Source organism: Bos grunniens, chromosome 10 (genome assembly GCF_055505025.1).
Source record: "Bos grunniens cultivar Pamir isolate PY7600 chromosome 10, Bosgru_T2T1.0, whole genome shotgun sequence".
Taxonomy (NCBI): Eukaryota; Metazoa; Chordata; class Mammalia; order Artiodactyla; family Bovidae; genus Bos; species Bos grunniens.
The window spans coordinates 78,282,841-78,308,108 of NC_141174.1; the positions used below are offsets into that span (position 1 = coordinate 78,282,841).

General features: G+C 39.6%; 1 long non-coding RNA gene and 1 gene segment (V, D, J or C); both read left to right on the forward strand.

The window, feature by feature from the left end:
• Window positions 1-13,198: 13,198 nt before the first annotated feature.
• LOC147365046 (T cell receptor delta variable 1-like) lies at window positions 13,199-14,058 on the forward strand. The segment is given in 2 exon segments: window positions 13,199-13,347; window positions 13,562-14,058. Coding segments are annotated over 2 exon segments (363 nt in total).
• Window positions 14,059-22,203: 8,145 nt separating this feature from the next.
• On the forward strand, window positions 22,204-23,367 carry LOC147365047 (uncharacterized). The gene is made up of 2 exons (XR_015133563.1): window positions 22,204-22,340; window positions 22,787-23,367. It is a non-coding gene; the product is annotated as an uncharacterized LOC147365047 (long non-coding RNA).
• The last annotated feature ends 1,901 nt before the right edge of the window (window positions 23,368-25,268 follow it).

A 25,268-nucleotide genomic window follows, 5' to 3' on the forward strand; every position in this document is an offset into this window, starting at 1 on the left:
TAGCCCGCCAGGCTCCTCCGTCCATGGGATTTCTCAGGCAAGAATACTGGAGTGGGTTGTCATTTCTTTCTCCAGGGAATCTTCCCGACCCAGGGATTGACTCCTGCATTGGCAGTCAGATTCTTTACCACAGTAAAGTGAGAGAAGTTGTCATTGCAACCTAACATGAGCTTCAAAATCCTCCAGACTCCAGGGGAATATTTCAAACTCTCTGTGTCAATCCTTTGAATCTCCTCTAACTTAAGGAAGATTGAAAAAAAACACATACCACCACAGCTTCACTTTTTTCTCTTTTGTTTTTAATATTTTTAAAATTTATTTGGCTGTGCCAGCTCTTAGTTGCAGCACATGGGATCTAATTTTCTGTCTGGGGTCAAACCCAGGTCCCTAGCATTGGGAGTTCAGCATCTTAGCCACTGTACCACCTGTGAAGTCCCTATTTATTCTAACTCTTTAGTGAATTATCAGTTTTCTCATATATCATTATTGTGCAGAATAGGCTAAGGAAAGTTAAAAAGTGGCCTTACAAATGTTTTGCAAGTGTCTTCAAGCTTGTATTGTGGTCTCTCTCCATGTGTTCTCATGTATTGCAGGCTGTCTTCAAAGCCCAAAACAAAAGGGATGTTGCAATTAATATGCTTTTATGTATATACATCTATATCTATAATTATGTATTGTATTTTTCAGTAGCTCAGTCACATCTGACTCTTTGTGACCCAATGGACTGCAGAACACCAGGCTTCCCTGTCCTTCACTATCTCCCAGAGCTTGCTCAAACTCACGTCCATTGAGTCAGTGATGCCATCCAACCATCATCCTCTGTCATCCCCTTCTCCTTCAATCTTTCCCAGCATCAGGGTCTTTTCCAATGAGTCAGTTCTTTGCATCAGGTGGCCAAAGTATTGGAGCTTCAGCTTCAGCATCAATCCTTCCAATGAATATCCAGGACTGATTTCCTTCAGGATGGACTGGTTTGATCTCCTTGCAGTCCAAGGTACTCTCAAGAGTCTTCCCCAACACCACACTTCAAAAGCATCAGTCCTTCAGCACTCAGCCTTCTTTATGGTCCAACTCTCACATCCATACATGACTACTGGAAAAATCATAGCTTTGACTATATGGACCTTTGTTGGCAAAGTAATGTCTCTGTTATGACTATAACTGTGAGCTCCACAGGGTCAGGAAACGTGAATGCATTGTACATTACACAGTACAGAGCACATAGTGGTTACACATTAAATATTGGTTGACTGAAGAAGAATTAATTCATAAAATCAACAGATATAGAGCTTCTACCCTTTGGATGCTGTTAGGTAATTGCGGATCTATTATTTCTTGTAGTTCATTTCTCATCACCTTAAGAATACTTCTGTTTATATGTGTCATAAGTTCACTTTCTGTTTGAACAGATTTTCTTCATATGGTACTGTTTTCAGGCTTGCAATTAAATTAAATGGTCTCCCTCCTGTTGGCATAGACAGAGCCATCTTAATCACCTGAGTGAGTCTATAGTAAGGTATATAGACTTGTTCTCTTGTAAACTTGGAAGTCCCTCTTATCAGTGATTCTTCTAGGTTTCAGCCAATGTTAATGTACCCCTGTGTTATCTCTTTTCTGCTTTAATCTCTAGACTTTTTAATCTGCGAATTTTAGCCTCAAATATTTACTTGCTGTGGCTAAAGATATGGATCCTATTAAGCTAAGGATGGTAGTGGGCAAGGAGGGAGCTGTGGTCCAGACTGAAAGAAAGTCATAGCTACCTTAGTTCCCTTTGAGTCCCAATACTTTCCCTTTCCATCTTAGTTTCTAGGGTTCAAAGAAAATGACCCTTGTATAACAGGTATTCTCCATACACTAGATATTGCCCATGAGTACAGCTGGATGGTGTCAAACTATCTGTTTCTATTTACCTTTACCATTGCCATGACTTTTGCTGCTTCTTTGTATATATTTTCTTTCAAATCTAAAGACCTAGTTTAGGGATAAATACTCCTATCACTGGGAGTCCTAGCCTAAGACAAGAAAATTGCTTTGTCTGTTTTTCTATTTTCTGTTTTCAAGGGCTGACTTATTTGGATCAAGAAAAATTTTAAGCTCCTGGATTCATGACCCTTAAGAAAACTTTTAGAAAGTGTTATCCTCAATTGTAATATTTGTATTAAAAAAATTGGTATTTAAAAGACTCTGCCCCTGGGACAGTAGAAAGAAGAATCACCACATCCTTGGAGAAATGAGCTGTTTGACCTTGGAATGCTGTCTGTGAAAACAAGGTCCATGGAAGCCTGTAATTTTCTCAAAAAGTAATAACAGAAGGAGGGAATTTTCATTCTTGAGACAGTTTGTAAAGAGTATTCCCTTCTTCAAGAAACACATGCTCAATTATAGGAAAGAAGTTATATACAATAAAGGAGATTCTGACTTTTAGCTCAGTTTGATGACTTAAAGATTGATAGGCATTTTTCTCAGAGAACTTTAAAGTCAAAGAAATGTGAATGCTAGAAGAGATTACAGTTATCTTCAATCATAAGACAGATGTAACCATTTTCTGAATCTATACTAGAAAGCATTGCCCTATAATACATGAAAGAGGATTTCAGAGGCGATGAATCGAGAAGGGCTTGGCTTTTTACTACAGTTTTAACTTTACTCTTTAGGTACAGAAATCACAGTAAGTATAAAAAGGGAAAGTCACAGGCTCAAAGAACAAATTTATTTTCACTCTCCTATGAGAAGTCTTCAGTCCACATTTTGGTTATGTTGTTTTGAACTAGTTACTTGATAACAGCAAATAGGTAAAGGTTGAAACAAAGATGATGACACAGCCCTTTAAAAAAAATATTAAAAAATATATACATTATAAAAGTTAACTCAAAATGGATCATGGGCTTAAATGTAACATATAAAACTGTGCAACTCTTAGAAAAAACATAAGATAAAAACTTCAGGCTTGCAGCTAAGTAAGTCTTAGATTTGACACTGAAAGCATGATACACTCACACACACATGCACACACCAAACTAAATCAAAATTAAAAACCTTTCCTCTATAAAAGACCCTGTTAAAATATGAAAAGATAAGTTACAGAACTGGGGGTGAAAGTGAAAGTCGCTCAGTCGTGTCCAACTCTTTGCAACCCCGTGGAATTCTCCAGGCCAGAATACTGGAGTGAGTTGCCTTTCCCTTCTCCAGTAGATCTTCCCAACCCAGAGATTGAACCTAGGTCTCCCGCATTGCAGGTGGATTCTTAACCAACTGAGTTATGAGGGAAGAAAACGGGCAACGCATTCAAACAGGTGTTTCACCCAAGAGGGGATATGCAGATTGCAAACCAGCACCTGAAAGATGTTCAACAATATTAGCCATCAGAGAAATGCAAATTAAAGCCAGAATGAAATATCACTACACAAATCTCAGTGGGGCTAAAATAAAAAGTAGTGATAACACTACTACTAAGTCATTTCAGTCGTGTCCGACTCTGTGTGACCCCATAGACGGCAGCCCACCAGGCTCCGCCATCCCTGGGATTCTCCAGGCAAGAACACTGGAGTGGGTTGCCATTGCCTTCTCCAATGCATGAAAGTGAAAAGTCAAAGTGAAGTCATTCAGTCATGTCCGACTCTTTGCGACCCCATGGACTGCAGCCCACCGGGCTCCTCCATCCATGGGATTTTCCAAGCAAGAGTACTGGAGTGGGGTGCCATTGCCTTCTCCATGATAACACTAAATTCTGGCAAACGTGGGAAAAACTCAATCATTCACAAATTGCTGATGAAGATATAAAATGATACGGGCATTCTGGAAAATAGCTTTGCAGTTTCTCATGAAACTAAACATGTAATCACACATTTGGACACTTATTCTAAATAAATAAAAGATTTTATTCACATAAAAATTCGTGCCTGAATATTCATAACAGCTTTATTCACAGCAGCCAAAATGTAGAAACAACCCAGTGTTCCTCAGGGGTTACCGGCTAAGCAAACTGTGGCGCATCTATACCATGGAATACTAATCAGAAATAAAAAGACCAACAAGTTGGACACATACAGTAACTTGGATAGATCTCATGATTTTAGTACTTATGCTAAGTGAAAAAAAACTCATTAGTTACTTCTATATAATTCCATTTCTAGGACACTGTTGTTGTTTAGTCGATAAGTCATGCCTGACTCTGCAATCCCATGGACTCCCACCGGGCTCCTCTCTCCAAGAGATTTCCCAGGCAAGAATACTGGACTGGGTTGCCATTTCCTTCTCCAGAGGCTCTTCCTGACCCAAGGAGTAAGCCTGCATTGGCAGGCAGATTCTTTTACCATTGAGCCACCAGGGAAGCCACTCTATGACATTACTAAGCAACAAAATTGTATGGATGAAGAACAGATTAGTGATTGTCTGGGGTTAATGATTAGGGAAGGGGGTCAGTGTGGCTACAAAGGTGTGCATGGCCTAGGGAAACCTTGTTATGATGAAACAGTTGTGCATCTTGATTGTGGTGATGAACCTATACATGTGATATACATGAATACATGAATCTGTACGTGTGTAAATTGAATAGAGCTACACACACACACACACACACAAATTACTGCATGCAAAACTGGGGAAGTCTAACAATTGAAACCTGTGGATTTTAATAAAGTTAATTTCCTGGTGTAGACACCATGGAGGAGACCGGGTAAACAGTACACAGAGCCTCCTTGTACATTTTTGGGAACTTCCATGAATCTATAGTGATTTCAAATTAAAAGTATTTAAAAAATGACATGCAATTTTCATAAAGTTCACAACTGTAAATCATCTCTTGAGCTTCGTTACACATCCCTCATCCAGCTCCTGGATTCATTTAGTGTCTATTCTACAAAGAGCTCCTGCATTTATTTATCTTGCAGTTATCTTTCTCATCTCCTTTCTGAGATACACATTCAGAAGCAAAGAAAAGCTGCCTTCTAAATATGGTTGTAGGAGAGCTTGCTAAGTATGGTTAAAATGAATTAAATCAAAGGATGCTAAAATGGATATAAGTCAGTTCAGTGACTTTTAAATCACTGAGAAATTACCAAATTTTCAAATAAAAAGTCCAAGAACAACAAACTCCAAACACTGTTAGTGTAAGAACTTCTGTGCTGCTTATTCTTTCTTGTCACTGAGTGGGTAAAGGATAAGGTGACATCAAAACAGTGCAGTTGAAAGCTGATGCTCTTTTTCCACATTGAAGCTAATGGGGTTGGGGCAGAGTGTGCTGTTCAGACAAGTCTTAAGAGAGCTCCTATAAATGGTGGTCAACTCCACAACATAGACACACTTTCAGTGACAAGATCCAACGGGGTGTCATAGAACCAGGCACATTAAGCAATGCTAGTTTTGCTGTACTTATCTTCTGCTGCCCACTCTGCTCTGTGACTTTCTGACCTGTCTGATGTCTATACTGGAGAGCTTTTCTTTCCCTCTGCCATGGTCACCCGTTCTGTCCCCCTAAGATCTATCAAGTTCTTGACCCTGAGTTTTAGTTATGCTTGGTCCCTGAAGCCTAAAATTATTTGGCATAAAATTATTTGAAGAAATGGATTTCTTAACTTATATTCCCAATTCTCTGTCAAAGAGGTTTCCAGTCAGATGCACAACTATTCTATCCCTCTGCTTCTCTCAGCACTCTAGTCTTTTTAAGGTCTCATCTGCTGAGATTCTTGTGTACCGTAGAGGGAAACACAATCCATTACACCAATGCCACTGCTACTAAGTCCCTTCAGTCGTGTCTGACTCTGTGCGACCCCATGGACTGTAGCCTGCCAAGCTCCTCTGTCCATGGGATTCTCCAGGCAAGAATATGGGAGTGGGCTGCCATGCCCTCCTCCAGGGGACCTTCCTGACCCAGGGATTGAACCCATGTCTCTTGTATCTCTTGCATTGGCAGATGTGTCATTCTTTCTTTTCACATTCCGGCTGAGTCTCTGGAGCGTGGAGGTCCTCAGCGACCGTTTATCTGCCTGGGCTTCTAAGACCCACTCGAGAAGGTGTCTAAGGTGGGGCACCTTCCGCTATTCGAGAGGGTGCCTGCGGCCTCTATGGTCAGAGATAACCTGATGTCACAGGTTATATTGATTTTCCGTGTAAACCAAGCTACTCAGCCCATTCTATTACTCTTTATATCTCTAATTAATATTTAAATAAATCGCTGACGCCGTCTCTCCTTCAAATACCCTGGATCAACCGAGGCTGGACCCCGGCACAAGGCTATGGTTTTTCCTGTGGTCATGTATGGATGTGAGAGTTGGACTGTGAAGAAGGCCGAGTGCCCACGAATTGATGCTTTTGAACTGTGGTGTTGTGGAAGACTCTTGAGAGTCCCTTGGACTGCAAGGAGATCCAACCAGTCCATTCTGAAGGAGATCAGCCCTGGGATTTCTTTGGAAGGAATGATGCTAAAGCTGAAACTCCAGTACTTTGGCCACCTCATGTGAAGAGTTGACTCATTGGAAAAGACTCTGATGCTGGGAGGGATTGGTGGCAGGAGGAGAAGGGGACGACAGAGGATGAGATGGTTGGATGGCATCACTGACTGGATGGACGTGAGTCTGAGTGAACTCCCGGAATTGGTGATGGACAGGGAGGCTTGGCGTGCTGCGATTCATGGGGTCACAAAGAGTCGGACATGACTGAGCAACTGAACTAAACTGAACTGAACTGACTGGATCAGCAATTTTTGATCCAGTCACAGGGGGGCAGCATCTGCAAACATAAACACTCCCTGGGGAAGATGGGCGGGTAATAAGGTAGTATGTCTGATTGGCTGTCTCAAATTGTTATCACTCCTTTCTATTTTCTTTCCAAAAGGCAGTATAGGCTACATTTCTATAGGTCTGGAAGAAGCTGATACAAAGGAAACCCTTTTAGGAGCAGGCTGATTCAGCAACTCTTTCTGAAGAGGAAGAAAAGGGAGATGCTACTGTTAGCACCAGTGTTGATCTTATGGATACAAATATCACGTGAGTTTGGGGTTTCCCTGATTGCTCCTAGAAAATTCAGCACAGAGGAATCTTATCTGCAGGCAACTGTAGGAGTGGGATTTTCTGACTGAGAGCAGGATATTGAGAAAAACATAAAAACTAAAATGTGGGAGATAGAGGGAGTTGGGGAGGGAGACATGGAAAGGAGAAAATACACAAGAAGAATGAAACAGACCATTATACATAGAGAGAATAAACATCTAATCAGACTTTCTCTGTTACTTCCCTCTGCTTTTCTGAACAGAACTGATTGGGCAACAGATAAAGCATTTTCCTGAATTCTTGCTTCTGCAAGAAGGAGAGAACTTCACCATGTATTGCAATTCCTCAAGCGTATTTTAAAACTTACAGTGGTATAAGCAGAGGCCTGGGGGAAGTTCTGTCTTCTTGATGATATTAGCTAAGGGTAGAGAATTGAAGACAGAGCAGAGACTGACAGGTCGGTTTGGAGAGACAAAACAGCACAGCTCCCTACACCTCACGGCTGACCAGCCCTCAGATGCAGGAACCTACTTCTGCACGGGGCACAGCGCCCTGGAGGCACCTGCTGTCTGTCCCCAAACCTCACTGTGGGCTCCAGCAGTCGCTCCTCCTCATCTCTCCTCAGAGCAGAGGCCAGAGATAGCTGAAGTCATGATGTCTATGAAGAAATTGAAGTTTTAATTTAAAAAAAAATCCCGGACTCAGTGTCAGTGAAGAATTCTGTCAAACATTGAATTATATACAGTTTCTTGCAGAAAATAGAAAGAAAATAATTCTTCACTCATTTTATGAGGCTAATATTAGCCTGATACCCAAATCAGACAAAGACCATAAAGGACAAAAAACTACAGGGAAATATCTTTTGTCTTGAAGATAGATACAAATTTCTGAAAATATTTTGGCAAGTAAAATTCATTGATATATAAAATGAATAATATATCGAGCACAAATGTAATTTCTTTCAAGAGTGCAAGAGTGAAAACCAATGGATGGAATTCATCATATTAACAGGGTAGAAAAGAAAAATCATGTCATCATATTAATCTAGTCAGAAAAAAAGGATTTGCAAAAATTCAGTAGTCAGTAATGGTGAAAACTCTGAGCAACGCAAGAGTGGGGAATCTCCTCAATAGCTAAGGTATTCTTACTAGTAAAAAACTATGATTTTCTTTAATAAAGAGAACAAAACCAGTGTCCATTCTCGTCACTCCTTCCGTACAGGGCTAGATGTTGGAGCCAGTGCAATAAAGAAAGTAGATGTAACAATCTAATGGAGTTGAAAGAAGAAGTAAAACTGCCACTATTTGCTGGTAACATGATTACCTATGTAGAAAATCCAAAGAATATACCCCTAAATTATATTAGGGAAATCCAAATTAAAATTACAAAGAGAAATCACTTTACATCTATCATAAGGGGTAAAATGAAAATTACTGACAATACCAAGTTCTGGCAAGGAAGCAGAGAAGTTGCATCACTCATGCATTGCTGGTGGGTGAATTGCCCAGTCATTCTAGAAAACAATCCAAGAGTTTCACATAAACTTAAATATTCACTTACTGAACAACCCAGCAATCACACTTCTGGGTATTTATGCTTGAGAAAAGAAAACTTTATGTTCACACAAAAATATGTACATTAGTACTGGAAATTAACCAGTGATCTTCACTGAATGAACAGATAAATATCCTGTAGTACATTTACACAATGAGATACTATTTATACATCTTCTCAACTTCAATAAGATTATTTTGCAATAAATCATTTTAAGTTGAAACAATGGTAAGTCAAAAGTTCATTTAATATGGGAAGGAAATCTAAAAAAAGAGTGGAGATCAATGTATACATGTATAACAGATTTTCTTTGCTGCATTGCAGAAACTAACATTGTAAAGAAACTATACTTCAATACAAATAAAAATTTTAAAAATGATAACCCATCTAATATATTTAACCTAGCTTCCCTTGAAAGTGAAAGTCGCTCAGTCGTATCCGACTCATTGCGACCCTATGGGCTGTCTATGGAATTCTCCAGGCCAGACTAATGGAGTGGGTAGCCTTTCCCTTCTCCAGGGCATCTTCTCAATACAGGGATTGAACACAGGTCTCCTGCATTTCAGGTGGATTCTTAACCAGCTGAGCCACAAGGGAAACCCAAGTATACTGGAGTGGGTAGCCTATCCCTTCTCCAGAGGAACTTCCTAACCCAGGAATCAAACCAGGGTCTTCTGCTTTGCAGCAAATTCTTTACCAACTCAGCTATCAGGGAAGCGGTAGCTTCCCTTAAATGTGGCCGATACTCACATTAGCCTACAGCTGGGAAAAAAATTGTCTCAAACAGTCTACTTTAAAATGATGAAAATCTTATGAATGTGTTGAGTACTGTACTGAAAATGAAAATCAGAATGGTTATATGGGTATGAAATGGCTGTAAATGTGTTGGTTGTTTACACTCATGATTTTGAGGCTGGCCAGGAGCTCAGCTCACTGCTGCTGCCCAGAATCACCAGGAAACATAATACTGCATGTTGCTAGCCCAGGAAAAGATAAAACTTCAATATTCCAAGCATGGTTTCTACTGAATGCATACCACTTTCTCACTACTGTAAAGTCAAAAATCCTAAATTGAATTATCCTAAATTAAGTTGGGGACAGTCTGTAGTGATTAAAAGGTAAAAATTATTGATATATGCTATAGTCTAGATGGATCTCAGGATGCTATGCTGAGTAAAAAACAACCTCAGAGGCTACATGGTGTATGATTACACTTACTGGATTATTATGGTTGTATACATAGTGTGATTCTACTTATTCAACAGTCTCAACAGGACAAAATACAGAGATGAAAGGAGATCAGTAGTGACCTGGATTGTAAAGAATTGCAGGCCTCAGGAAGGTGTGCAAAGAGGATTTCTTTAGAGAGATGGAACAATTCTAAGTGATGATTTTAATGGTGGTAACAAGAGCTCATACATGTGATAGAGTTTCACAGAGCTATGCATCAAAACCAGAGTGCACATAAAACTGAGGTATCAGATCGCAATCTGTATTTTAATAAACTTTTGGCAATATAAATTTCTTGGTATGTATATGTAATTATTATATTAGCATATATATTTTAGAATATCAAGCTGCTCCCCAGGCTGTTGTGGGACTTTGTGGTCTCTTCTGCCTAGTTACAAATAATTGGAAACCAAGGCATCAGCAATTTTCAAGGGTTGCAGAGGTGGGGATGGTTGGCAAAGCAAGTTCTTTAGGGTGGTGGAATGGTTCTGTACCTTAATTTTAGTGGTGGTAATAAGAATTTACAAATGTTATCAATTTCACAACTATTCATAAAAAGGTGGATATAAAACATGTGATAAATATAACATACTGATACATATAATATATGTATTATCTTGGTGTTCCCCAGACTGCTCTAGGCATTTGTGGTCTCCCCTGCTTCCTTGTAAATAATTAGAAACCAGGACATCAGCTGCCTGTCACTCAGAGTTCATATGGGACAGAAGAATAAATGGTTCAACCTCATATAAACTCTCCTCCCTGTATTACTCATTAATGAGTTCTTTTGAACTTAAATTCTAAGAACTGGCACTGTTTTTAAGGCTGTATCTAATACTTCCTTTTCTACTTGTTTGTTTGCTTTTGGTTCTTTTAAATGAATTTATCTATTAAAATGATGAAACCAAGTGGAAGATTGAGAGATACATACTTCATGATCATGTAGAGTATACAAAACTTCAATCATTAAGTTCTGTGGTATTGACATATACTAAGTGTTTGAACAGTATTGGAAAAGGTCAGTATTCATTCCAGTCCCAAGAAGGGTAATAACAAAGATTGTTTAAATTATTATGCAATTGTGCTCATTGCACATACCAGTAAGATTATGCTCAAAATCCTTCAGCTAGCCTTCAGCAGTACGTGAACCAAGAAATTCCAGATATACAAACTGGGTTTCAAAGAGGCAGAGGAACTAGAGATCAAATTGCCAACATTCATGGGATCATAGAGAAAGCAAAGGAATTCCAGAAAAACATCTGTCTCATTTACTACACTAAAAACTTTGTGTGGATAACAACAAACTGGAAAATTCTTAAGAAGATGAAAATACCAGCCCACCTTACTTGTTTCCTGAGAAATCTGTATGCAGGTCAAGAAGCAACAGTTAGAACCAGACATGGAACAACCCACTGGTTCCAAATTGGGAAAGGAGTACATCAAGGCTGTATTGTCAGTCCTCTTATTTAACTTATATGCAGAGTATAACATGCGAAATGTCGGGCTGGATGAATCACAAGCTGGAATCAAGATTGCTGGGAGAAATATCAAAAACCTTGGATATGCAGATGATACCACTCTAATGGGAGAAAGTGAAGAGGAACTAAAGGGCCTCTTGATGAGTGTGAAAGAGGAGAGTGAAAAAACTGGCTTGAAACTCAACATTCAGAAATCTAAGATCATGGCATCTAATCCCATCACTTGATGGCAAATAGAAGGGGAAAAATAGAAGTAATGACAGATTTTACTTTCTTGGGCTCCAAAATCCCTATGGATGGTGACTGAAGCCATGAAATTAAAAGATGCTTGCTCCTTGGAAGAAAAGATATGAAAAACCAGCAGGTGGGCTAAGTTGCTTCAGTAGTGTCCAGCTCTGCATCCCTATGAACCATAGCCCTCCAGTCTCCTCTGTTCATGAGATTTTCCAGGCAAGAATATTAGGGTGGGTTGCCATGCCCTCCTCCAGGGGGATCTTCCTGACCCAGGGATCAAACCCACATCTCTTATGTCTCCTGAGTTTGCAGGCATTTTCTTAAATACTTGTGCCCCAGAGAAGCTTAATATGGCATACTAAAAAGCAGACACATCACTTTGCTGACAAAGGTCTGTATAATCAAAGCTATGGTTTTTCCAATTGTCATGTGTGGTGTGAGAATTTGACCATAAATAAGGCTGAATGCTGAAGAATTGATGCCTTTGAATTGTGGTGCTGGATAAAGCTCTTGAGAGTCCCTTGGACTGCAAGGAGGACAAACCAGTCAGTCCTAATAGAATCAACCATGAATATTCACTGGAAGGACTGATGCTGAAGCTCCAGTACTTTGGCCACCTGATGCGAAGATCCGACTTATTGTAAAAACTCTGATGCTGGGAAAGATTGAGGGCAGGATGAGAAAGGTACAGCAGAGGATGAGGTAGTTAGATAGCATCACTGACACAATGTACATGAATTAGAGCAACTTTGGGAGATACTGAAGTACAGTGTAGCCTGGGGTGCTGCAGTCCATGGGGTCGCAAAGTTTGGACATGACTTAGTGACTGAACAACAACAAAAAAAGTGTTTAAAATCTGTAGATACCAAGTTTTGTAGGAGAACATTACAGCATTATGTCACAGAAAGATCTGGCATACTTATCTTGAATTTATTTTACAAAGAGAAAAATAATGAGCCATTAACAAGTGAGACTGAACACTTTGGACCAATGACATAGAAAATGTGACATCAGGACAATTCCAGGACGCATGGTCTAATAAATGCAATTCTATATGTGGAAGGGACAGGACTGAATATCCTGATCTTCCTCAAAGTCTAATAAATAAGACTCAATTTCAAATTTCAAAAGAATATTTTACTCCTGTACAATTTCATTCAATATTTAAAACTGAATAGATGCTGAAAGTCAGATGAACTGATTTTTTTTTTTTTTGTCATTTCATGGTGAAGTAATTTTATTTATTGAAAAACCTAAATAGAGTCACAAAACTCAATACAAAGACAGAGATATATTAATGATTTTGAATAAAATTTCCATTCACCAAGAAGCCTAAGATCTGCAAGCTTTTTAAAAGAGTCATTACATTCTGGATGGAGAAAAGTAAGACTAGGCTAAATGAACGACCTGTTAGTAGATTAGAAAAGGTTTCATAGGCTATAGTAAATTATATCTTAAACAGGATGGCAAAACTATTTTGCTGAATAATTATCAATGTACATCAACTTGTTTAATATTCAGTTCTCCTCTGCTCAAATTTTAATACTGATTGCTTTTTTCATGCCTTCTTTCAGGATCTGCCTAATTTAGTGACCAGGGAAAGACAAGCAGACAAAGTAAAGGTTTGTGGTGAGCCAGACTTTTTCCCATGTGTGCACAGACCACATGGTCTATGAACATGACAGCCCCCACTTCCTGTTGCGGGGAGTCACACAGGTACCGGGTAGTATGTATGTGTGCTGCCAGGCACTCAAAGACACTGATCTCTTAGCTTGAGGCAGAACTAAGCACATTTGTGCAGGGAAATCCATGCCTCATGCCGCTCTCCAGTCTTCTCTGGGTGTTCCTGGCTGTCGCTTTCTCTGGTAGGGAGGCTTCCAAACATGGGAGCGAGTGTTCAGGGTGAAAGGCCTGCACACAGGCGCCTGGAGCTTCACAGGGACTTGGGGAGGAAATGAGGACTGGAGAAAAGCAGGCATCTTATGATTTCAATTTTTTGTCTTTGGATCCTCAACAACTCCTACACTATTTTATTCATTGCTTCATCTGTTTTCTGATTTTTTTTTTTTTTCCTCACAGGATCTGGTGTGGCCCAGAAAGTCACTCAAGACCAGCCAGATATATCCAGCCAAGTGGGGCAGTCAGTCACCCTGAACTGTCGGTATGAAACAAGTTGGAGCACTTACTACCTTTACTGGTACAAGCAACTTCCCAGTGGACAGATGACTTACGTTATTCGTCAGGGTTCAGAAGTGACAAATGCAAAGGAAGACCGCTACTCTGTAAACTTTAGGAAAGCAGATAAATCCATCAGCCTCACCATTTCAGCCTTACAACTGGAAGACTCTGCAAAGTACTTCTGTGCTCTCCGTGACTCACAGTGCTTGAAGTAATAGGAAAAGCTGTACAAAAACCCTGGAGCTTAGTAAGAGAGAGCCCCCCTGCTGAAGGACCCCAGCTGAAATGCACACCCGCAGACCCCAGACAAGAAATGATAGTCCTGTGGTTATTTAAGTTGTGGTCTGGATCAGAAGATTTAGTTCTAGTTAAAGGCACCTTCTACGTTATTTGGAAACAGGTGTCCAGAGTAATTTTCTACTAATATATTCTCCACTTGAATTTTTGACTTTAAATCAACTGTACAGAACATGTGTAAAGTTGTCTAAATTTGAAAATGTGCCCCATTTTCAAATGTGCCAGTAAAACTGGCAGTTTTACTTCATCACAAAACTGGGTCTAGTTGTGTGGTATCACCATCAAAACTACTTCCTTAATCATTTCCTCTTAGACTTTGTGTCAGGGCACAATCAGAAAAGCAGAACCATGTGTGATGTAGAATAAGAGATTAGTTCTAGGGATTAGACCTCAGGCAATGGCTAGAGCTGGTGGACGAGTATGTACAAAGTTGTTATCTTTATATCTGGTGTTGAGCCTGAATTCACTTTAAGTCAGCTTAGAGTAACACTGATGCTTTTAAACTGTGGTGTTGGATAAGACTCTTGAGAGTCCCTTGGACTGCAAGGAGATTCAACCAGTCCATCCTAAAGGAAATCAGTCTTGAATATTCATTGGAAGGACTAATGCTGAAGCTGAAATTCCAATACTTTAGCCACATGGTGCAAAGAACTGACTCATTGGAAAAGACCCTGAAACTGGGAAAGATTGAAGGTGGAAGGAGAAGGGGACAAAAGAGGATGAGATGGTTGGATGGTGAGTTTGAGTAAGCTCCGGGAGTTGGTGATGGACAGGGAAGCCTGGCATGCTGCATTCCATGGGGTCGCAAAGAGTCACACACAACTGAGCAACTAAACTGAACAAAACTGAACTGAAGGTAACATTTGTAAAGTCTGATAGGTACAAAAGTATGGACAAACTGTGACAAAGAAAGTCACACTTGAACTATGAGGACAACTGGAACCCACAGACTTGTCTGTCCCTCACCTCCTTCAGTCTCACAATACTGGGTGACCTTGAAGAGAAGTGAGTGTCGTTTGCTATCATGCTACATGCATACTTGGCCCAAGACAAAGAAGATGAGGAGGACATCTCACGGGAAGTGGAGGAGTTATGAGTCAACAATAAGATGAGCTAGTTCATCAGCAGCAATGTGTAGAAAAAGCATTTGCCAAAATCCAATAGTCAACCATAGTGGAAACTCTAAGAAACACAGGAATAATGGAGAAGTTCCTCAACAGCTCTTATCATGTTTACTGGTAAAAAATTATACTTTTCCCTAAGGAAGGGAACAAAGGGAGAATATCCACTTTAATCACTCTCCTTCAGCAAGTGCTGGATGTTGTAGCCAGTGCAGTAAAGCAAATAAATATATAAACAACCTTTTAAGCCAGAAAGGCAGTCAAATTACCACTATTTTCTATTTATGTAGAAAATCCCAAAGAACATACTCTTCAAAACTCCTATAACTATTAAGTGGGTTCAGAAGGTCTCAGGATATATAGGGTAAACACACAAAATGAAATGCATTTTTATATACTATCAGTAAACATGTGGATACCTAAATTAAAAATATAATACTATTTACAATGGTTCAAGAAAGACCCTAAATCCTTAGGCATAAATCTAAGAAAGCATGTACAGAACTTAAACACAGAAAGCTACAAAACACTGCTACTTTAAAAAAATAAAAATAGCCAGTTATTCTAGCTATTATCCTAGAAAGACCAACTTTCCCCCAGTGGAGTTGCATAGGCACTTTTAGAGGAAAAAAAAATTGATGGCACATGTATTATGATCTCTTTTTGGACTTGATTCTGTTTACTGACTTCTTTATTTTATCCTCATACCAACAGACCATTCTATCTTAATTACTGGGGCTTCATACACATTTTGAAATCTGGAAATGCAAGTCATATTTTCTTTGTCTTATTCAAGGCTTATTCTAGGTCTTTGCACTTCCACCTAAGGTATAGAATAGCTTCTACCACAAGAGATTGAGGTAATTTGATTAGGATTGTGCTGAATTTATGAATTCATTTAGGATAATTGACATCTTAACATATGGAGTCTTTTTAGATCAATAACCTCTTTATTTATGTCCTCTTTAATTTCTTTCATTAATTTAGGTCCTCTCTAATTTCTTTTGTTAATGTTAAGATTTTTGTAGAGGACTTGCATTGTTGCTATTGTTTAGTCTCTGTCATGTCCAACTCTTCACGACCCCATGGACTGTAGCCCGCCAGGCTCCTCTGTCCATGGGATTTCCCAGGCAAGAACACTGGAGTCGGTTGCCCCTCCCTTCTCTAGGGGATCTTCCCAATGCAGGGGTATTTTCTACATGTACGAATGTATGATGTGTAAATAAAGATAGTCCACCTGGTTGGCAGGCAGACTCTCTACCACTAAGCCACCTGGGAAGCAGGGCTACTTATAAAAATTTTATCTATTATTTTGTATAGCTTTTTTACCTTAATTGACCTAAATGCCCAGCATCAAATCCAGTGCTACGATTAATTGGGTTAAGAAAAATGTGGATACAGGGAATTGATTATGCCCTGAAATAGCCAGAACAGAGCTAGGATACCTGTCAATATGAAAACAGATTTAGTTCAACAGCCAAACAGATGATACCAACCTCTTGTTTGGGGTTTTGAAAACACTATTTCATTGAGCAGCCTTAGGAAATGGTCTTTCCTGGCATTAGTGTCTGTAGGTGGCAAGGACTGGTCACCACTGAGTACCAGGCCATGATTTATGTTAGTTACCCCAGACCTCAGAAGTGAGGACATTTCTCATCTCCTATGTGATTTTTATCTCTCAAATCAAAACTATTCTGGAGTTATTGGAGAGGAATCAAGAAGAGGTCTTGCATACCTTATATTAAATTAGTTCCCAAGCATTTGATAAATGACATTTTAATTGCATTTTCTTTTTTTTAAGCCTTTACATTTTTAAATTTATTTTTTAAATTTAAATTTATTTCTTTTAATTGGAGGCTAATTACTTTAAATATTGTATTGGTTTTGCCATACATCAACATGAATCTGCCACGGGTGTACACGTACACGTGTTCCCCATCCTGAACCGCCCTCTCATCTCCCTCCCTGTACCATCCCTCTGGGTCATCCCAGTTGCCCAACCCCAAGCATCCTGTATCCTGCATCGAACCTGGACTGGTGATTCGTTTCTTATATGATATTATACATGTTTCATATGGAATTTAGAAAGATGGTAATGATAACTATGTATGCGAGACAGCAAAAGAGACAAAGATGTATAGAACAGTCTTAATTGAATTTTCTAATGCTTTTGCTAGAATCTAATTGGGAGAAGGCAATGGCAACCCACTCCAGTACTCTTGCCTGGAAAATCCCATGGATGGAGAGACCTGGTGGGCTGCAGTCCATGGGGTGGCTAGGAGTCATACACGACTGAGCGACTTCACTTTCACTTTTCACTTTCATGCATTGGAGAAAGAAATGGCAACCCACTCCAGTGTTCTTGCCTGGAGAATCCCAGGGACGGGGGAGCCTGGTAGGCTGCCGTCTATGGGGTTGCACAGAGTCGGACACGAATGAAGCGACTTAGCAGCAGCAGCAGCAGAAATAAAATTGATTTCTGTGTTTGGTGACTGTATCAATGCAATGATAGGTTCTAGCTCTTAAACAGCTTGTTTAGAGGTACTTTGTATTTTCTACATGTATAAACTTGTGATCTGTAAATTAAAATAGTTTTGCTTCTCATTTTCAAACTTAATATATCTTATTTTCTTCCCTGGTTTGATCCCAGGCCCTCCATTAGGACAGTGAATAGAGGTACCTGTCTTGTTTGTGATCCTGTAGGGAGTAATATTGACTTTGATATTTTCATTGATGCCCTTTATTAGATTTGGGAATTTCTCTTTTATTTTTGGATTGTTGGGAGTATTCATCATGCAAAGACGTTAGCCTTTCATCAAATTCTCTTGATTTTTTAAAAGTAAATTAAGTACATTATTTTTGTTTTCATCAAGCAAAGAAAGATCACTTCACCTCATATGGTCAAGATATAATCTTCTAAAATTAAAAATTCTGAAAAGAGCCAATAGGCTAAGAAACTTATTTTTAGATTCTCCAAATTTTGGTTTCCATTTTTTTGGTTTTCGTTATTATTTAAAATGCCACTTTGAAATGCTTTGCACAATCTTCTAAAAAAATAAAGTAAAAGAAACCAAGAAAAAAAAAACGTTTTTTTCCTCTACCTTTTGCTAATATAGTAAAATAATATATTCCTACATAGCTTAAATGAATTCATTTTTAGTTGTTCCTATATTTTCAGTAGTAGTGGGTGTTGACTTGTGTGTGTGTGATTCGCCACATAACAGACTACAAAAGAATATTTATTAAATATTTATATGGGAATAATATTTATTCCCATATCATCAGTTTAATTTTCCTCCATCCTAGACTTGTGATGTTTGTTATCTGTTCTTGAATTTTGTCCACGAATATAACCCTTTATTTATCCTGTTGGAGTCTTTGTTTAACCTGACTTCTATAGTATTGAAAGATTGCTTTTGGAATAATTTCAAGAGTTGTTCAGCATAACTTCCTTCACTAAGCTCATGAATAACAACTCATCTACTCATTCAGAAAACAGATAACTCTTGAGTGCTTTATGTGTACCAACCTCTCTTTATAAACACTGAATAAACTTTAAATATGGGAAGATAAAAGACAAAAGGAAAACTACAAAGAAGCCAACAACTGAGGATATGTGACAAAGAAAGGAGCCAGAAATAATGAAAACAATTTGTGGAGTGGTTTAGAACTAAGAAAACACAGATGAATACAAAGGTCATACAACTGAGATGTGTGTAACTCAGTCATGTCCAGCTCTTGGGACACCATAGACTGTAGCCCACCAGACTCTTCTGTGCATGGATTTACCCAGGCAGGATACTGGAGTCGGTTCAGTTCAGTTCAGTTCAGTCGCTCAGTCATGTCCGGCTCTTTGTAACCCCATGAACCACATCATGCCTGGCCTCCCTGTCCATCACCAAATACCAGAGTCCACCCAAACCCATGTCCATTGAGTCAGTGATGCCATCCAACCATCTCATCCTCTGTTGTCCCCTTCTCCTCCTGCCCTCAATCTTTCCCAGCATCAGGGTCTTTTCAAATGAGTCAGCTCTTCACATCAGGTGGCCAAAGTATTGGAGTTTCAACTTCAACATCAGTCCTTCCAATGAACACCCATGACTGATCTTTCGGATGGACTGGTTGGATCTCCTTTCAGTCCAAGGGACTCTCAAGAGTCTTCTCCAACACCACAGTTTAAAAGCATTAATTCTTCAGCACTCAGCTTTCTTTATAGTCCAACTCTCACACCCATACATGACCACTAGAAAAACCATAGCCTTGACTAGATGGACCTTTGTTGGCAAAGTAATGTCTTTGCTTTTAATATGCTGTCTAGGTTGGGCATAACTTTCCTTCCAAGTAGTAAGTGTCTTTTAATTTCATGGCTGCAATCACCATCTGATTTTGGAGCCCAGAAAAATAAAGTCAGCCACTGTTTCCACCGTTTCCCCATCTATTTGCCATGAAGTGATGGGACCGGATACCATGATCTTAGTTTTCTGAACATTGAACTTTAAGCCAACTTTTTCACTCTCCTTTTTCACTTTCATCAAGAGGCTCTTTAGTTCTTTACTTTCTGCCATAAGAGTAGTGTCATCTGCATATGTGAGGTTGTTCATATTTCTCCCGGCAGTCTTGATTCCAGCTTGTGCTTCCTCCAGCCCAGCGTTTCTCATGAGGTACACTGCATATAAGTTAAATAAGCAGGGTGACAATGTGCAACCTTGACGTACTCCTTTTCTTATGTGGAACCAGTCTGTTGTTCCATGTCCAGTTCTAACTGTTGCTTCCTGAGCTGCATACAGGTTTCTCAAGAGGCAGGTCAGGTGGTCTGGTATTCCCATCTCTTTCAGAATTTTCCACAGTTTATTGTGATCCACACAGTCAAAGGCTTTGGCATAGTCAATAAAGCAGAAATAGATGTTTTTCTGTAACTCTCTTGCTTTTTTGATGACCTAAATCAAGTCCCTTATGACTATACCTTGGAAATGAGAAATAGATTTAAGGGACTAGATCTGATAGACAGAGTGCCTGATGAACTGTGGACGGAGGTTCGTTACACTGTACAGGAGACAGGGATCAAGACCATCCCCAAGAAAAAGAAATGCAAAAAAAGCAAAATGGCTGTCTGAGGAGGCCTTACAAATAGCTGTGAAAAGAAGAGAGGCGAAAGGCACAGGAGAAAAGGAAAGATATACCCATTTGAATGCAGAGTTCCGAAGAATAGCAAGGAGAGATAAGAAAGCCTTCCTCAGTGATCAGTGCAAAGAAATAGAGGAAAACAATAAAATGGGAAAGACTAGAGATCTCTTCAAGAAAATTAGAGATACCAAAGGAACATTTCATGCAAAGATGGGCACAATAAAGGACAAAAATAGTATGGACCTAACAGAAGCAGAACATAAGAAGAGGTGGCAAGAATACACAGAATAACTGTATAAAAAAGATCTTCACGACTAGGATAATCACGAAGGTGTGATCACTCACGCTCACCTAGAGCCAGACATCCTGGAATGTGAAGTCAAGTGGGCCTTAGAAAGCATTACTACGAACAAAGCTAGTGGAGGTGATGGAATTCCTGTTGAGCTATTTCAAATCCTAAAAGATGATGCTGTGAAAGTGCTGCATTCAATATGCCTGCAAATTTGGAAAACTCAGCAGTGGCCATAGGACTGCAAAATGTGTTTTCATTCCAATCCCAAAGAAAAGCAATGCCAAAGAATGCTCAAACTACCACACAATTGCAATCATCTTACATGCTAGTAAAGTAATGCTCAAAATTCTCCAAGCCAGGCTTCAGCAATATGTGAACCGTGAACTTCCAGATGTTCAAGCTGGTTTTCGAAAAGGCAGAGGAACCAGAGATCAAATTGCCAACATTCGCTGGATCATCAAAAAAAAAAACTGGAGTGGGTAGCCATTTCCTTTTCAGGAAGCTATCCTGATCCAGGGATCGAACCCCCATTGCCTACACTGCAGATAGATTCTTTACCGACTGAGACACCAGGGATATTCACCTTTCAATCTGAGAAACATTTCAAAAGGTTGACATCCTGTAGGAGTTTAGCTCTGCAGTTCATTTATTCAGTCACTAGAGGGGGCTGCGTCATTTGGAAACAGCGGTTTTTTCTGGCTATCAAGGAAAGGAAGTTTATGTTTTCTATCAGTGTTCCACAGAGAAGTGAAAAAAAAAAAAAAAGAAGATTTTCATCATATTTAGACAACTTGATTTTATAATCCTTTGTTGAGTGAATGTGGTCAACGATTCAGGGAATCATAGCCTTATAGCCTAAATCTTTTCCATGTACCTCATAAACATTGCTTTCCCATTTCCCAGCCCTGGTTAACTCTTCCCTTCCCTATTCCTTATGTTCTTTTCTCTTCACTCCTCTTTTTCTGCCAGAATCATCCACCTCCACCCTTCTACACCCCAGATAGTTTGCTTTCCCTTCTATCTTTTCTGTGTCAGCATCTTTGGTGTCTCTCTGTCTCAGCATCTTTGGTGCAGAGCACCTACAAACATGGGTAGAGAGGACATAAGGATTAAGGGCCATTGTTCAAGGAGGATGAGAAGAATACCATCCGTGCCATCAGTTACTATATCAAGAACCGATGCATTGTGAAATGTCTGCCTAGATGGAGACACATGCATGATTCCAAGGACCTTTTCAGGACGTTGAGCTCCAATGTCTGAGCTCAAGACATTTAGCTTTCTGTCCCAATGTTATTAATATTTCCTGTCCCTCAGAGCAATCACAGCCTACTTTGAAATCTGACATACATTTGCTAGAACATGGATGGGAATTTTCATCTCTTTACAATGCACAGCTCAGTACAGTTTTCTGGGATTAAACAATGTTTTCCACAAGCTTCATGGAACATTAGAAAATGTCTTTGAAGAAGAAATGATAGAACAATGGTTCTGGATAGGCACACCATCGTGATCAGTGTTCCTTTTCCAGAATCAGACTTTAAACTTCACAGAGGATGGCAGCACACACCCTGTGAGTTGGGGATGTCTCTCCTTCTTTGCAGGATGTGACTAAAACAGGGCAGGAAGACCTAGACAAGGAACTGCTTGATCATTGGCTGAGGGATCCTGGCAACAACACACTGCAACAGATACCTGCACTGGTTGTAAGTCTCTAACAGCAGCAGTTGTGTCTGTTATCTGGAAACAAGCCTAGGAGCAGACACAAGTGTGAGCTCTGAGCCCACAATCCTGATTTGTCCTTGAAGTATGAGGCTGGTGATTGGAGTAACTGTTTTTCTGACCTTGGGTAAGTGTTCTGTATCTACAAAGGATGACTTTGAAGCCAAGGAACCATAAAGGGTCATTTGCTCTCTACTTCTTTCCCTATGTTTTATTCAGCATTATAGCAATGGAATTGAAAACAGATCTATGCATTTGCTAGGGAGTACAAACTTCTATATAACAGGTTAATTCATAGCCATGATCCAGAAGAGACATTAGCAGTAAGCATGTTGGAAGAAATCTCTGGGGTTATTGAGCCAAGGACCCCAGGATAAAGCCTATAGAGTTCTCAGATTCTTGCCATGTGTCTTTGGTCAATATATAATAGGCATCAATAATATTTCTCAGGACATAGATAAAAACAGTGGAGTAGGGGGTAGGTCCAGACAGTTTGGGGAGTGTTGTGCCCTTGATCCACAGAATTACACTGATTTGTTGTCAGGGGATAATTTTATTTTCTTAGCCCTTTAGGGACTGTGATTAATGCTAAGACCACCCAGCCCAGCTCCATGGATTGTGCTGAAGGAGAGGATGTAAACCTGCCTTGTAACCACTCTACCATTGGAGGAGATGACTATATATATTGGTATCAGAAAAATCCCAATCAGAGTCCACAGTATGTCATTCATGGCTTACGAGGCACAGTGAACAGCAGCGTGGCCTCTCTGACCATCTCTTCAGACAGAAAGTCCAGCACCTTGGTCCTGCCCCATGTCACCCTGAGAGACACCGCTGTGTACTACTGCGTCCTGAGAGAGGCACACTGGGACAGACGGGGCTGCACCTGTGCAATATCTCTCTGGTGGGAAGAAGGGGGGGTGCAGAGTTGGGGGAGCCATCACGAGAGAAATCTAGAATCATTTGGAAGGAGAATCAGAAGAGCAGTAAGAGATGAGGAAAATTAAGGGAAGAGAAATGGAAGAAGATGAATAAAAACAGAAGAAAAAGAGGACAAGGAATAAGCACCTAGTTTACTGATGAATCTGAGAAGAATTTTGAGGCATATCAGAATCATAATTTTAACATAGCAATAAAGTAAGAGGTGTTAATAATTTTTATGACTCTTTCTCATGTCAATAAAATGTTGGTTTCAGTGTGCTAGTCCCAACATAAGAAGTGGGAAACCTACAAATAATTCTTGTACCAAAGGCTTCTTTAATTTGGATCCAAGGCCAAGTCTAGACTCTGATGTGTTACAGTTGTTCTGCTTACCAGAAACAAATTGCTCTCTCTGAGAAAGATCTGAAATGTTATTGTTGCTAGTCTAGAACATTCATATTTCCCATGAAGAAGTTTTTTGAAAGAAACAAAAATTAAATGAATAATAATTTTTCACTTCCTAGGCAGGTCTGGAAACCCTGCCTTTATGAGGCGTTTTCATCAATTTGATAATCCCTAAGTAGCACATGGGGGTTCCCCCGTGGCTTAGCAGTAAAGAATCCACCTGCAATGCAGGAGCTTCAAGAGACCCAGGTTCAATCCTTGGTTCAGGAAGATCCCCTGGAGGAGGGGATGGCAACCCATTCCAGTATTCTTCCCAGGAGAATCCCAAGGACAGGGGAGCCTGGCAGACTACAGTCTTTAGAGTTGCAAAGAATCGGACATGACTGAAATGACTTAGCATGCAGGCATGCAAGCAGCATGTGGGGCTTACCCTGGTGGCTCAGTGATAAAGAATCTGCCTGCCAATGCAAGGGACATAGGTTCGGTCCCTGGTTGGAGAACTAAGATCCCACATGCCTTGGAGCAACTAGGCCTACGTGCTGCTATTACTGAATTATTCTTGAACTGTCAATCTGAATGTTAGTGTCTGCAGATCACTTTACTTTCACTGCAGTGAAAATATACAGGTCCTCATCTTCCATCCCTTTTACCCCCAAATCTACTGCTAGAGAATCGATATTATTTACAGAGTCTGAGGTAATAGCACAACCTAAAATTATCTTCATATGGTTTCAAAAGGACTTATTTTTCTCTAGAATAGCCTACTAAAATTAAAAAGCATAATACAAAACTAGCAATCAACAGTTTAAAAATGTATTTACAATAGAAATTTAAAAAATAATTTATTCACTTTCACTTTAATAAAAATAAAACTATTACAATTCAATTTTCGATGTCCACCTCGTGGTTAAGATAACTAATATCGCTCTCAATGCAGGCTGAGTCTAAAATAAATATATATAACTTTCAAAGTCATCAGTACCATTTTTATAGCATCCATATATATGCATTAATATACCATTTTTTTCTCTTTCTGACTTACATCACTCTGTTTAACAGGCTCTAGGCTCATCCACCTCACTAGAACTGTCTCAAATGTGTTTTTCTATGGCTGAGAAATATTCCATTGTATATAAGTATGACAACTTCTTTATCTTTTCATCTGTTGATGGACCCTATTTGTGGGGCAAAAATAGAGACACAGACATAGAGAACAGACTTTGGACACAGTAGGGGAGGGAGAGAGTGGGAAAAATTGAGAGAGTAGCATTGAAACATATGCTTTACCATATGTAAAATAGATAGCTAGTGGGAAGTTGCTGTATGATGCAGGGAGGTCAACACGGAGTTCTATGACAACCTAGAGGAATGGGGGGAAGACTCAAAAGGAGGGGACATATGTATACTTCTGGCTGATTCACATCATTGTATGGCAAAAGCCAACACAATATTGTAAAGCAATTATCCTACAGTTAGAAATAAATTGATTAAAAAATAATACTGTTTAACACAGCAAAGTGTTCCAGCCATTAGAAGCAACTTCTGATCATGCTGATTCATGAGGACCCTTCAGAACCATAAGTAAGTGCATAAGAGAAGCAAAAGCTGCATCCTCAGCACTTCTGGGAAACAGTATTTCATTAAGGAAGAACTACTGCATCCATACCATGTGAGAGAAGGATGGGGCTATATAATTAATTTTTGCTTTCTTTTCCCTAAAATTCTCCCA